Raw genomic sequence first — 14,950 nt, forward strand, 5'->3', positions numbered from 1 at the left:
GATAAGGTAGGCTAGGACCATGAACAGGTTCAGCATGCGATTTTGACGCATGGCCATCAAGGTCAGAGTCGGGAGTGCGAAGAGCGGCCCCATGATGAAGGTCATGACACCCGTTCCACATGTCAAGAGCTCGTTTTCGTGTATGTGCTGTCATCAGTATACTCCATCTTCGGCCAACCCACATGGCAATGGTACTGGGCGTCAGCAGGCTTCTTCCCTTTTGCGTACCATCTCAAGCGTTGCCATGTACTTGTGGTCAGCGTGGGTTTAGGCGGCAGTTGACTCACCCCGAATGACCACCCTGCTCCCAGGAGGAACGCCTGGTAAACCCAACCGAATCGCCGAGGCCCATTGAAGATGATCATCACGGGGACTGGGAGGGTGAAGAACCCCACAATCACCACATAGCCCTGCGGTGAGCACATTATCCGGCCACGGTACTCACCCAGTATGACCAAAAGTCATTCTTGGGCTTCATGAGGCTGAGAATGAGAGCATACTCGACGACAAGGAACATGGAGCAGAGGAGCGCGGGGCGTTTGTCGACGAACCACAGCTCGTGCTGAAACACACTCTCTTGGTGCTTGTCGGGGAAGCTCGAGTCGCAATACGCCTTGAACAATGGCCACAGCTTGCGCACTAAGACATTCTTGACCCATTGGGCTGATACACAGACCGGGTTCGAGCGATCGTCGGAGGGTGCTGTATACCGGCTGGCCACAGGGGTCTCGGTGTGGTCCGACAAGCCATCCGATTCAGCAGCATCATCGGCGTTATCTCGAACCATGGAAGAGTCGACGACGACCAAGTTGACGGGCGCTGGGTCACGTCCATCGTCCGTGTCTACTTTTTCCCCGGGGCTGCTAGCAATGGTGGACTGTGTCGAGTGCCGCTGTGCTGTTGGCCGCCCCTCGCGAGATCCGGTACCCGACGTGCCCCCGCTCGATGCAGAAGACGTGCGGTTTTCGCTCCACTGTGTCGCAGCGGTTGCTACACGCAGCCCATGTCGCATCGACTGGCCCACGCGAGCCCACCAGGCGACATGAGGCTCCGGTAGAGCCTGCACCTCCTCATCGAAGCGTGTGTGCCGCGGGATCTGAGCCTTCTCGACGTCCGTCACCGTCGTTGATGTGCCGGTTGTCGGCATGTCGCTGAGCACGTCTGGTGGCGGTGCTGTCTAGTCGCCCATATACAGGTTGGATACGAGAGAACATTAAATCCTTCAAGCATCCACTCGCATCAGTACCATATTGCTGCTGAGCTCTGGATGAGCTTGTGTCTGCCATTTGTGTTGCGAACGGGAGGCTTTCCGCCGCCAGGTCCCGCTGTCTCCTCGTCAGCCACCTTCCCAGGTCGAGATCGGTCGGGGCATCGGCACAGGTTGTGGAGGTTAAACCGGCATGCAACATTGATACGAGCCGAGCCATGACTTGAAAGTGGGTGCCCGCAAGAGTCCTGGATTCTATTGTTCATGGCGAAAGACAAGACGCCACATGGCGCACGGATTTCAGCCATGCGGAGAGGGTATCCAGCCGACCCTTGTGGTCAGCAGTCGGGCCGGGCCTGGTTTGCCGGTGCTACAGTCCAACTACCCTGTGCACATGCAAGGAGCACTCTGGCGACTGTCCCTATGTGTGCGCCATAGGCCTCGACGGCGAGTGCCGAATGAGGGACAAAGTAGATAGTGTGCATAACCACACAACGGGCGCCATGTGCCAGACCAGCATGCCTCTGCCCACTGCCTAGTGGAGGAAGCGAAAGTCGAGACGCTTGTTACCCTGGTCCTTGGTCGTAGCAAGATAGTGCGCCTTCTCCTCCTCCGTCCATGCGTTCCAAACCTTGTCCCGCGACTTGTTGCGCCAGATATACCACCCCTTTGCCAGCCAGATGATCACAATATCGGCGACGATGAAGCCCAGAAGGACCTTGTTGCCATGGTGGTAAAACGGTGCGTCGTGTGGCTGGTAGATGTTGGCCGAGATGAAGTGGCTGGCCTGGACCGACATGTTGTAGACCGCTGATGCCACGGTGCGTGTCCGCACAGAGCCCGCGTTCATCTGATGTGGCTCAGCAATGTTCTCAAATCGACCCCATCGTGGAACGTACACTGTTCATGGACACCAAAATCGGGTGGTTGTATGGGTACGCCTGGACGAGGGAGATGACGGCCCAGCGCACCCAGCGATTGGTGCCATCTGACAGCTCCACAAGAGCGATGAACAGTATTAGCAGCCACCACAAGGATATGGAGGCTGTAAGGAGTCGCTCATTCAGCAGCCTGGAGAGGTAGGCCAGCCCAAGGTTGTTGATCAGGTAAAGCACCTGCGACGGGATCGTAAGGAGATTGGTCTGGAATGTGGAGTAACCGCTGTAGCAGTGTCAGCAGATGCCCTTCACCCTTGTTGGACTTACAGCGACTTGAGTGTGAGAGTAAAGTACGCTCCGACTGTGCCGGGAGCGACAAACGTAAAGAGGCCGATGATGTAGAGAGGCCACATGTCGTAGTCGGTCAGGGAGCGGCCGAGGTCCTCCAAGTTCAAACCCTGTCGATTGTGCATGCTACTCTTCGTAGGGTCGTCACGGAGCACGCGGTTGACTAGAACTACCTCCTCGCGATCCGTAAACCATTTGGTCTTGGTGATGCGCGAGAGGATGGTCTTGCCGGTCTGACAAGGGCCTGGTGGGAGGTATAGTGCGGCCCAGAGGCCGATGAGGAAGGTGAGGAGGCCCTCCAGGAGGAACAGCCATCGCCACCCAGGCCAGTGAGTGTGGTGTCGCATTTCAAGGATACCGGCCGCGAGGAAGGAGCCGACGATGCCGGTGACAGTGAGTGAGACCCAGAAGTAGGACAGCCGAATGGTGAGTTCCGCGTGGGTGTAGTAGTATGATAGGTAGAGGATGGTGTCGGCGATGAAGCCGCTGAATGGTCAGCACCTGCTCGACGGTACACCCAACTCACCCCTCCAGGAGGCCGAGGAGCGCGCGCGTGACGTAGAAACTCGTCTTGCCGTTCAGGCCGCACTGAGCCATGGCGACAGCCGACCACGACATCATCTGGATAGGGATCCAAACATCTGAGCCGAGCTTCTTGGATACTGCATTGTTAGCTGGGTTCAATTGGACACGGTGCTGGCTCACTGATTTGGGACGGAAGCTCAGAGACCAAGAAGGTAGCGTACTGGTCATCAGCTCCGCCGTCAGGTGACCCATTCTCTCACAAAGATGGTGTTCCCGACGTTGTAGTGCTGGGTCGTAAGGCCAATGTCCTTGAGAAGGTTGTCGCTGACGGCATTGGTCAGGTTACCGCGATCAAGCTGAAGCGCCGCGAAGCATATGCATGCCACCAGGGCAACGCGGAGGTCGAGTTTGCGAACGAGCTTCTTCTCCTCCTCCTTGGTCCATGTAGCCTTTGGATCCCAGCGATGCTTGGACTCGTACGAATCCGGTGGCTCATAGTACCTTCAGGTGTGAGCAACAAGCCTTGATCGACCACACGCACTGTGTAAGGCTGACAGCGTCGCTGTCGGTCGCCTGACGTTCTCGAAGACGCTCCTCGCTTGTCTTGCCATCGCTCTCCTCATCCTTGAATGAAACGTCGTCGTTGTCGTGGCCAGGCTCGCGTACCTTGGGAGAGGCGTAGCCGCTGGTGTCGACGAGCTCCGGGATCTGGGTTGACATGGTGTCGTGTGCGAGAAGCGGCCGCAGCTCGTAGTCTTCTTCGGGCTCCATCCTGGCATGGCGGTGGTTTGATTATATGTCGACAGACACCAGCTACGTTCCCTGATTCTCCAATCTATCCATGCGACATGGCGAAGTGCGTGAGCCAACCGGCGGATAAAAGCCTCGCGTGAGCAATGCGACAGCGATGAGAAGAATGGCGTGTTACTTGGCGGCCAGGCGTCCAGGCGTCCAGTCGACTCTGAGATGGACAATGCTGGTGAGTAGTGGGGTTGGACGGGAAGGAGGCCAAGTGTGCTCGTTGAGTGACGCAGAGTGATGGGTACGAAGGCCACTAGCGTGGTACACATTCCTTCACGGTATATCACTCACAATGTCGACAAGTAATTCGGAAACCACGCCATTGGGATGAGATGCACGCCATGGTTTGGACGTTCTCGTGAAGGAGATCGGTGTCCTGGGGATGCCGTGTCGGCACGGCGATGGACAGTGGCGAGATCAGCAGGTGGGATGGCCCGATACCGGCCTCCCCCGTGCTATTCTGGTGATGCCAAGCTTTGGAGCATACAGCACTTCCTGATCACTGTTCGCAGGCGGTATTGTCGCCGCCAACTCCTGGGTCAGTCACGCACTGATGAGGTGATCGTCCACGCGGGTACCGGCCATGTCGGCCATGTCCGACGCGACTGATAAGACCCCCAACGTGAGCTGAGGGCTCGGAGGTCGGTGAGTGACTGTACTCGGTGAGCAAGGTAACAGTGGACGTGGAGTTGAGATTGCTGCGGAATAAACCGAACTCGTCACGGCGTGGTCAGGTGAAAGCTGTGTCCTCGTCGAGCTCACGAGAAGCGGGGATATGGGGCGGAGATCGAGCACGGAGATTCAGGTGATACTGGCACGCTGGCACCACAGTCACTCTGTCGAGGTTTATTCCAGAACGCACGTCACAGCACAGGCTGGGGGTAGTTGAAATGGTGGCCGTCGTTGGATTGGACACGCAGTCAATGGTGTAAGAGCCTGGACAAGGCACTGAAGGTGGCAGGGAGGACGGCGCTAGTCGAGTTTGAGATTCCGTCTCGGACAAGGTAGTCGATTGGCGAGAACTTGGGGTGCCGGCAGCACCTCATCTTCCAAGGACACGTTTGCTTGCTGGGCAATGGCCATCAACGCACTGAGCTGGCAGCATTGATAAAAGTGAAGAACTGAGCAAGCAAAGCACGCACAGGTGGAGCGACAGCGGTTATGTGCTCGTGTTTGCCGTGCGGGGCTCCGCGTCTCCACACTCCTCAACCCGATGACGTCCGGTTGAGCCCTCGACAGATGACTCCCGACTCTCTTCCACCAAGGTGCGTGCTGTCCTGCCCAACTCTTTGATCTGTAGCCGCACGATGCTGACCCCATGACCCACAGTGGCCTCTCGAGCAAGGCAATGATGGTAACTGACAGCGCGAGGGTGCGCCTAACCTTTTACACCTTGGTAGCAGGTCAGCGTTGTTGACGTTTTCACTACGGCTGCCACAGCCTGCTCCACGCCCTTGGTTATCGTCGACACCGATACGCCGTGAGGGGGCGTCAAACTTCCCCAGGCGTACGCTTGAGAAGCTCTCAACTATCTCGTGCTTTGACTTCCTTTCCAGTTTCATCGACCCTCTCACACCACTAACCATTGCTGATGAGGTGGCGCATCCCCCAGACCCCCTCCTCGCCTTCAGGAGGTGAGGAAGGCCGTTCGCGTCAGAAACACAGAAGGGTGAGTGATCGTTCTCTTCCAAGCGGCGAACAGAGCCTACAATACTACACCACCGATCGGCCCCTGGCTCACCAGACCGTGCAGTCCACTCGCACCCGCTCGCGCAGGGTTACATACCGGGAGTCGTCGTCCCCTGAGCCCCCGCAGCGCAGACGGTTCCACACTCCCAGCCCTCCAGCAGAGGTAGAGGTCATTGACCTCACGTATAGCCCTCCCAATCCCATGAGCCTGCCAAGGTTGCGTCCAAGAAAGTCGCCAGCTGTATCGCAGCGCGCCCCAACTCAGCGCCCAAGACCAAAGTCGAGGGTGTTTGTGGACATTGTGTCGGCCAGGTCTGCTAGACATGTCGAAGAGGACCTCCAACGAACACTCTTCCAGAGCACATCCCCACCGCCCCACCCACCAGTGCCGGATACCAATCCTCCTGTCACTCCCCAGCGTCTGAAGAAGCGCAAAGTGAGCTCCAAAGGACTCTTCACAGCCCAAATTGATCACCGCAGATAGCACCGAACGAACGGACCACCTCGGAGAAACTTGTCGGTGCTTTGACCTCCGAAGATCAGCCAGTTCATTCTCGGGGCCCAAGCAAGAGGGCCACTGCTCAGACTAGAGTCCTTTATGGCGAAAGTGTCACCAGTGATGACTCCGGAGAGATGGTGTCGCGAAAGAGCAAGCGCGCAAAGGTCGCCGCGCCTGACCAGGATCGAGAGCCCAAGCAGCCTCGTCCAGTCACTGCGACGAACACCACTCCTCGTGCCAACGAAAGAGTGAGAGTGCGTGTCACAGCAACAGCATTTCGCCCGATGCAGTGGACCAAATGGTCACCACCACCTCCACCCCCGCTTGTAAAGGACCACGCCACAGCCAAGACCTCGAGGAGACAAACCACGGTAACGCGTCCCGAGCCCCCTGCCCCTGCCTCCATGGTACCCCGGAAGCTCCCTGCAGCACCTTCGAAGCCCCCCTCCGTGAAGCCCAGTACGACTCACAGCCCCAATGCCGCAAGCTCACTGCAACCGGTACAGAGGGCGGCGGGGCCCGCCGTCAACAAGGAGGCCGCTGTGTCCAAAATGAGCCTCTTCCCCCAGGCCATGGTTCACCTTCCATCAGCCCGCCTCTTCGCCCAAGGCCCCCGGCCGCTGCGCTTTACTGTAATGTCGTCCTGCAACGACGTCGTAAGAAGTCTTGTGGAGGTGAGCGCCTGATGCCACCTTGGGCAACACGCATGTGGCTGACTGCAAGGCCAGATTGATGGCGGTGTGCTTGGCCCGTTCGTGCAAAACCCAGATTACATTGTAATCCGAGGCCCCACCGTCCCCCACAAGTATCGCGTCGAGAACCACCTGCTGCGTCGAGCTATCGGCGGTCGCATTGTGCAGATAGTGCCGGAGCACTGGATATGGGCGTGCTGCAAAGAACGCAAGATCCTTGAAAGACCTCGCCATCCTTTCCTGGGAGAGCCATGCCCTGTAACTCTAGCTCTAATCACTGAGGACGCTCGACGGGCTGTGGCCGAGCAACTCGCGATACCCTACCCAGGTCCCAGACAGCGTCGACATAGATGGTAGTAGCGTGACCAATGTACATAGCAGTCTATACACATAGTAATTGTTCACACCGTTATGGTCTTGGAGCTCGCCCGGACCCATGTAGTCGCCCCGGTGGCGGCCACAAGTAGTATGCCAACCATGATGCTCATTCCGAGGTACGCGTCGGGGTATGGGTTGCTGTGGCGAACAAGGGCCCCAGCTACAGGTGTGCCAACAAGCGTTGCGATTCCTCTGACCATGTACACGAAGCCATTGATAGACGCAAAGTTGTGCGGGCCAAACATCTCCACAAGTGTAGCAGGGAAGAGCGACACGAACGAGGCCATGAAGGCTCCGTTGAGGATGGAGAACGACACGAACAGTCCCTTGGCGGCCGCCTCGTCCACCAGCGTTGACGGGAGCCAGAAGGCCATGGCCGACATGGCCGACGCTGCGCAGACCAACAGGAGCACGTTCGTACGACCAAACTTGTCCGCAAGGAGCCCAAAGATGATCCTGCCAACGCTGCTCGCGACATTGTTGATGGCGATAAACTCGGCACCCTGCTTCGAATTGTAGCCAAGGGTGCGGGCGTAGGCAGAGAAGAAGAAGATGGGCGTGTAGTACGCCGCTGCGTGGAGGAAGTTTGCAGCCATTTGAGCGAGGAAGGGCGGGCTGCGCGCGATACGCCAGTCTACCAGGGGCACATTCCAGAGCGACTTTGCGAACTCCAGGACGGCGTAACTGCTCTGGGGAGGAGCTCTCGCACGTCTTGCCTCGGCTTCCGCTGCGAGTTTGGCCTTGGTGACAGGGTCCCAGTCGAGCACATACCCGCCAACCAGGGTCATGAGACAACAGGTGATCCCCGAGACGCGCAGTCCCCAGCGGAACCCGACCTTCTCGTTCAGGATGTTGAGCGCCGGCGCCCAGACAAGCCCGCCGACTCCCGTGCCGCTGAGGATGAGGCCGAGGGCGACGCCGCGGTGCTTGGAGAAGAAGGTCGGCGCGACGGTGACTGCTGGGATGTAGGCGAGGGAGGTTCCAAAGCCGATGAGGAGACCCTGGCAAATGATAAACTGCCACAGGTGCTGGGAGAAGGAGGCGAGTAGGGACGCTACCAGGAGCAGCAGTCCGCCGGCGGTGATGACGGCGCGCGCCGAAAAGCGCCTCGTCCACGCAGTTGTGAACGGTGCGCCGAGCGTCATGAGCGATACGGACAGTGTGCCGATCAAGTCGATCCATGCAGGTGTTGACCCTGTGAACGGGGTGCCAGGCTGCAATGACATGGACTGGTAGAGCTCCTGGTAGACGCCAAACGAAAACGCGGTTCCGCAGGTGGTGAACGCGAGCGAGAAGGCGGAGAGGCAGACGGCGATAGAGCGACTCCCTGTCAGCTGGATCTGGATGGGTGCATGCTCACCCCTTTGAGACGGACATGTCCTCTGGGGCGACGGGTGGGGACGGCGGTGCCTCAGTTGGCGGCGGCCCGCCGAGCTCGCGGAGCTCGATGGAGGCAGGAGGAGGCGAAGGGCGGTGAGCTGGTCCTGTACTCGTCATGGTGATGCAGTTGGATCATGAGACATGCATGGGCCGCCGTTGTGTTTTAAAAGCCTCGTGAAGAGTCTTGCTGCGGGCGGGTGTCGCAACGAGCTGGAGCTTCGGCCACCCGCACAATCGGCGATGCCGGATCTGAGTATCGGTCAATATCCGTCCTTCGGGAGCCGGAACGCCGGTGGACGGTGGACGGCGCATCGAGTCGGGATTCGCCCTCGTCGCCTAGCATGAATGCATGCGGCTTGCACGCCTGTGCTGCTGATGGTCAGTGGCGACATGCATGCGCTGCATGCAGGCCCGAACGTAACCTGTTGAATGGAAACACCAAGCCGTGACTCAAGGACCGCGTCGTGTGATGACCACTGTTGTCACCCTGATAAGCCGCCGAGTGGGACCACGGGGCATAAGGAAACGGCACCGATCCGAGGTAACGCTCAGTGCTTTGCCACAGAAGGCCGCGGGTTCGAAGCTGACCTCTTTTGTCTTCTGCGACAGGAAGTCTGTGCACTTTTGATCACAATGACGGTCGCTATCGCTCGGCCATCCTCATTGTACACAGAAAATGGGCATAATCTCGGTCACTGCGTCCATGATACTCCCTCACGACAACTACTCGTCCGGGCCGCCCAAGTAGCAGCAGCTCCGAGTCGCATGGCTGCCCAACCGCCATGGCTGTGCTAGTGGGCACTTCAGGCGGCCTTGCCCGCCCCGATCAGCACAGCATGGGCGCGCCGAACCACTGCGCCGGCGACGCCGCGGCGGCCATGACCCGTGCTGTTTCGGCGCCAAGGACGACCATGAAGCGCGCTTCGTGGACGCCAAGGACGACGCGGTTGCTAGCAGACACGGCGCGTCGAGGGACCTCGTGAGGAGAGGGGTGGCGGCTATCTACATGGATTGCAGCATCAACGTAACAACAACAGGGTCCAAAGACACCTGGCCACGTCGTGTGGGGCACCGTCGTCGTTTTTCGACAGGATGCTCAACGTGTGCCTTGACAGCTTCTGCAACGTCGACGGCGTGCGCGGCCTATGGAGCAGCGTGAAGGATGGTGCTGGGATCAATGCCACATCTCGCTCTCCCGCGAGCTGAAAGAGGCGCTGCTAGCCAGGCCCGTATGGGCGCGAGTTGCCTGTCGATGAGAGTTACCTGGTCCAAGGGGTGTGTCAACGGCCCCTGCCCCTGCCACACTGCCTCCCCGGTGGTAAACCATCGGTCAAGCGAGAAGCGGCGCTCCTCATTCCACCCATACAGTTGACAACATCTGCACGACCATTGTTGCAGGACTTGGGCTAAAGAACAATAGTGCAGCCGTTGGCACTCTGTGGCGTGCGGACAGCGGCCAATTCCAACCATAAGCACTCGCTTCCCCGATTTGGTCTGTCTGCAACAATCTACCGAGAACCACTCATGTGGGGCTCAATGGATGAGCGTCGGTCGGAGACAAAACATTAGACTCTGCACTCCGTCTCGTCAGTTGGGGGTTCCAAGGTTTACTAGTAAAGTTTGCACGGCCAGTTACCAGACCGCGGGTTGCGGTCACGATTCCTCTTGGCGCCCCGACTCATCACCGAGGCCGCAGGAGGTGCTGAGAAAGCCGCCACCATCCACGTTAAACTCCACTGACTTGCAATGGCGTGGGCATGATGTTGCGTGTACTCTTGGCAGGGGTTGTACTCCCACCACACGGCCTCACTACACCTCCCAATCTCCACCACATCTGCACAGTTCGGCCCTTGCGTTACAGGGATACAATTGTGACATCTAGAGGGGGTCGCTTGGACAACCAGAGGGCAAACTAACTGGAAGTGACTACGAGCCTGGGATGGAATTGGACGACGGCAGGAAACTGATGACATTCCCAGCCCCAAGCAAGGGGTTCCAATTGTACGTCAAATGCGAGAAATGAGAAACGTTCGTCATGGTCGTGTCGAGGAGACTAGTAGACGTAGCGGTAGGACGGGTTCTCACGGTCAGTGAGGTCCGTCTTGCCCTCGGGAACGGCGCCGCCCGCGCGGTCACGCCTCCTGTTCTGCCAGCGGTAGTACTGGTCCAAGCTGAAGAGGAGGACAATGTTGGTGGCGTTGCAGGCAATGATGAGGATCCAGGCGGGCGTGTAGCGAGGTCCGTCCTTGAGCTTCCAGGTCTTGGGTCCCACAAAGCCACCAAGACAGGTGCAGACGAGGAACATGGCCTGGGCAGTCGTGGTCTTGGTACGGCCAGCGACGTTGGTGGTGATGAGGGACATGGCGGCGATGGCGGCGACGGCGAATGAGAGGGTAAGGTAGAAGCCAGCCAGACGAGGAACCTTCTCGGCGATTGTGGGGGGGAGTCGCCAGACCATGCAGGCGCCGGTGATGCTGACAGCGGTCGGGATGATGGCAAAGAGGGCGCGCTTGCGGAACCTGTCGCCGAAGTAGAGGATGAAGATTGTGAAGAACGAGACCCAGCAGTTGACCATGGAGAGGAGGATGGCGTCAAGGGGAAGGAAGCCCATGCCGATGACCATGATACCGTAGAAAGTCGTGATACCGCTGGTAGGGATGGCGGCAAGGAAGGCAATGATGGAAGCGGCCCAGATCTGGGGGTCGGTGAGAGCGTCCCAAACCTGGTACCACTTCCACTGCTTGGCGAAGAGCTCCTGCTTGTTGTCGCGAGTGCGAATCCTGGAAACCACCTTGTCGCGCTCAGTGAAGAAGCGGGCCTGGTCTGGGGTGTCGGGGATGAAGATACCAAAGACGAAGCCCACAAAGATGGTCGAGCAGCCGAGGAAGAGGAAGAAGCACTTCCAAGCGGGGAGGGCCAGAGTCGTCTTCTTACCACCCGACTCGGTCTTGGCAAGGCCGTATGCGACGCCAGCGCCGAGGAAGCCGGCCCAGGTGGCGAACGAGGCCCAGATACCGGTACGGGTGCCCTGCTCGTTGGCCTTGTAGTACTGCTGGGTGAAGAGCATGAGGGCGGGTGAGAGAGTCGACTCGAAAATGCCTAGGAAGAAGCGCACGACCATGTATCCGGCAAAGCTGCGGCCGCAGACGACGTGCAAGCAGACACAGAGACCCCACATGATAAAGGAGAAGGCCGTGAACTTGGACAGAGGCAGACGCTGCAGCAGGATGCAGGTAGGGTACTGGCCGACAAGGTAGCCGAGGGCTAAACAGGTGTGGTTAGGAGCTGCACCAAAGTGGGCAGTATTGTTTACGCACAAAAGATACTGGCCATCCAGCCGTATTGGTCCTGGTTCATGCCAGTGTCGGCGAAGAAGGTCATGGCGGTGGTGTAGGTCAAGGCCGTCTTGTCGAGCTGTGGCGGAACATTAGCGATTATCTTGTTGAATTGCGCGGCGGCGACAGCCACCACCACCACCACCACGACTTACGAATTGCAAAGCAAACACGGCGCAGAAGACTGGGAGGACATTCCAGTCGACCTTGCGGCACACTCGCCTCGACTCCTTCTCCGTGATGTGGTCGGTGTCGGCGACTTCGACCCTCGTATCGGGGGCCTTCTCGTAGTCGACCATTCCGCTGCTGTTACTCTGGTTGTATTGATACTGGTCGCTCAAACGCATGATGGATCAAGTGTAAGATGACAAGATGAGGATGCAGCGAGAGGCTGTGGGCATGGAGGTGGCCTCGAGACGTCTGACCTCTGGGTTATTAACCATTGGTCTCGGGAGGTGGTGGGCGGGCGGCAAAGCAACCAAGCAAAGCAAGCATCAGAGCGCGACAGCCTCATAGCTCGCGCTCCATCGGGGTCCAAGTCGCTGTTCGGCAGCTCGTCAATCTGCCGTACGGGCAATGAGGCACCCTGCAGGAGAGTGAAATTGAGCTATACGCGGCACAACACGAGATGTGCGCTGTTGTGGTGCGTACAAGGCCGCAATCGTACATATGAAGAAAGCCGGGAGCTGCGCTAGCGTGGATGCGGGAAACAGCCCTGGTTAGCTCGTGTGGTCACATGCGGCAGGGAGCGGCAGGCTACATGCAGCCAGGGAGCCCTTGCCTCCCCCGCATTGTATTTAGTTGCCGTCGTCTTGATTCAGAGTGACGCCACGAGTCTGGAGAAGACGGCTGCTTGGCTGCTGCTAGGGGTGCATGTGGGGCCATACCAAGGCGGACAGCCTGCGGGTGCTCCGCGCGACAAAGGACACTATATGGCGTCAAAATCGACCGACCGAGTCTGGGACAATGCCCGAGTAGGTCGTCATATTGAACCATATCCAGTCAAAGTAGATAGCCATCACCACCCCAGCCGCAACTTGGTGAGACTCGTGGCCGCCTTGGCCGCAGCCGCCGGCAACCACGTCCATCTCCACCAACTCCAGGCGGATCTAGACAGGCCTCGAGACAGGCCCCATCATCATCATCATGCATAGCCTCGGACCCGGCCTGCGTAATCTCATCATCACCTAGCAGTCTGATATCTACATTTCTTTTGGTCCCGAGCGGTCTCCCCCACCACCACCTAGCTTTGCTATGAATCTGGACGCCGGTATGACACGTTACAATGCTACATTAGAAAGATGGAGGGTCCCACGGCGCTCCCACAGGCCCACCACGAGTAAATCAGTGGCCCCATCCTTGGCCCTGAACGAGACGCCGGTGCTCGACGTTCCAAATTCGGTCCCATCGTCTTCAAAGATAGTCGTCGTGCGGGGATCGACACGGGTAAACAGACGGTGCAGTTCAAGATACGCCGACTTGAACAGACCGGTCGGTGGGGCCTTCTGGGGCACCTTGATGGCGATGACCCGGCTTTGAGATAGCTTGCTCGTCCCCTTGGCCTTGGCACAGGCCGAATAGTCGACGAGGGAGGGGTGACCGGCGCCGAGGAAGTAGTAGTTACCGTTGTCTTCGGTCGGGGGATCAAGAACTGCGGACAGGTTGTCAATGGCGAACCCCACAGGAATGGCGTCGCGATAAGTGAACTTTGCGTGGGCGATATCCGCAGGGGTCGTGGAGCCGGGTCGGAGCGGTGGGTCGACATCGTAGACATGGAGTTCGCAGCCAGTGCAGCTCGCGACGAGGGCGACACGACCATCAGGCGAAAGGTCGAGACCGTTGGCCATCGCGAAGCGCTTTGCCCACACCCTGCTCGTCGCGGTGGTGCGCGGCACGCTGGGGTCGTCTTCGGTAGGTTGCTTCGCCTTGGGGTCGAGGGTAACCAGCAACGCGTAGCTGAGCGGCAGCGCGAGCCCCATCTCGGCCTTGGCCAACGCGATCGACTTGGACACCGGGCGTCCCAGGCTGTTGGTGACGAGGACGGACTCTGCCGACAGCGGAACGACGGCGTTGGGGAAGGTCAAGTCGGGATGCGCCAGCGTGTGGAGGTACGTCGCGGTGATGGCCTCCACGGACGAGGGCGCCGCGGCGTCGTAATCGAGGCGGAAGACCTCGACGGTCCCGTCGAGCCCGTTGCCAAAGTTGGCAGCCGCAAGGATCGTCGTTCCGTCCTCGTTGTCGCAGAGGCCGATGCCAAGCATGTGGAGGTACCGGCCCTTTGGCCAGCCGGCCATCTTGATGACGCCCGTGCGGCGCGACTCGAGGTCGTACGCGACCAGCCGCGCCTGCGGGGCCGACTGGCTCCCCGGTGCGAGGAGCGGGTCGTACACCGGCCGGCCGGGGTCCGACGAGACGATGGCGACACGGTGCTTCTCCCACACGAGGATGTCTTCCGCGTTCAGGATGTGCTCGGCGCCCTCGAGCGACACGGCCAGGCCGCCCTGCGCGAGGACCTGCTTGCCGTCCTTGAGGAGCGGCGTCCGCTTGGGCCGGAGCGGGAGGAGGATGCGTGCGAGATGGAGCACGTAGGAGATCGGGTAGAGGACGAGGAGGGGTGGCTGGGGTGGTCAGTGGGGTAGGGGAGACTGCGCCAGTGTCACTCACAAACGCGTAGAAGAGCAGCGGCGGCATGGTGGTGTTCAATCGCGTCAGCTCAGAGGGCTGTTATAGGCGTTATTCTGTCTGATGTGTCGACGTGGAAAGGATGTTGTTGTTGTGAGTAGTTGTGGGATACAAAATGTCCGGTAGTCAGTGCGAGAGACGGGGCAGTGCAGTCACCGCCAAGGCGCCATGGGCGTCGTCGGGTCAGCAGTCAGATCCAAGATTGAGTTGTGCCAGATGACGGCAATGACGAGAACGGACGGGGACAGGGCGGGTGAATGCAATGCAGAGAGTGACAGCGACCGGGGGGGGCACAGCGACGATGAGGAGGACGAGGATGAGGATGAGGATGAAGATGCAGATACATAAGGGTGGGCACGTCGAAGCGGAGCCCCAAAACACAACAAACGGTCCGAGACATCCGACTCTGGCATCTCCTCGTCGTGCGACCAGTCTCGGCAGTCTCACTCACAACAAGAGAGACAACATCTCGGCGACGCATGCAGCGACGCTCACACCGGCTAGCAAGCCGAATCCTGCCTTGCCTGCCCATTGAC

The 14,950-nt window shown here is 59.1% G+C and overlaps 3 protein-coding genes across 3 annotated transcripts; all 3 read right to left on the reverse strand.

The window, feature by feature from the left end:
- Positions 1 to 1,742: 1,742 nt before the first annotated feature.
- On the reverse strand, positions 1,743 to 8,514 carry YIL166C_4 (putative transporter; the record flags this gene model as incomplete). The annotated part of the gene is made up of 9 exons (XM_062774329.1): positions 1,743 to 2,057; positions 2,107 to 2,368; positions 2,413 to 2,919; positions 2,960 to 3,095; positions 3,139 to 3,178; positions 3,219 to 3,459; positions 3,500 to 3,666; positions 7,215 to 8,340; positions 8,378 to 8,514. 9 exons carry the CDS (start codon positions 8,512 to 8,514, stop codon positions 1,743 to 1,745), a joined length of 2,931 nt encoding a protein of 976 aa, XP_062630313.1.
- A 1,936-nt stretch (positions 8,515 to 10,450) lies between these two features.
- SPCC417.10_12 (putative transporter) lies at positions 10,451 to 12,079 on the reverse strand (the record flags this gene model as incomplete). The annotated part of the gene is made up of 3 exons (XM_062774330.1): positions 10,451 to 11,661; positions 11,715 to 11,811; positions 11,888 to 12,079. The coding sequence occupies 3 exons, from the start codon at positions 12,077 to 12,079 to the stop codon at positions 10,451 to 10,453; spliced, it is 1,500 nt and encodes a 499-aa protein (XP_062630314.1).
- A 933-nt stretch (positions 12,080 to 13,012) lies between these two features.
- On the reverse strand, positions 13,013 to 14,487 carry LOC62_06G007808 (uncharacterized protein; the record flags this gene model as incomplete). The annotated part of the gene is made up of 2 exons (XM_062774331.1): positions 14,397 to 14,487; positions 13,013 to 14,350 (listed from the first exon to the last, which is right to left on the reverse strand). Exons 1-2 carry the CDS (start codon positions 14,421 to 14,423, stop codon positions 13,013 to 13,015), a joined length of 1,365 nt encoding a protein of 454 aa, XP_062630315.1. The 5' UTR covers positions 14,424 to 14,487.
- Between the last annotated feature and the right edge of the window lie 463 nt (positions 14,488 to 14,950).

The sequence above is a fragment of the Vanrija pseudolonga genome, chromosome 6 (assembly GCF_020906515.1).
Source record: "Vanrija pseudolonga chromosome 6, complete sequence".
Taxonomy (NCBI): domain Eukaryota; kingdom Fungi; phylum Basidiomycota; class Tremellomycetes; order Trichosporonales; family Trichosporonaceae; genus Vanrija; species Vanrija pseudolonga.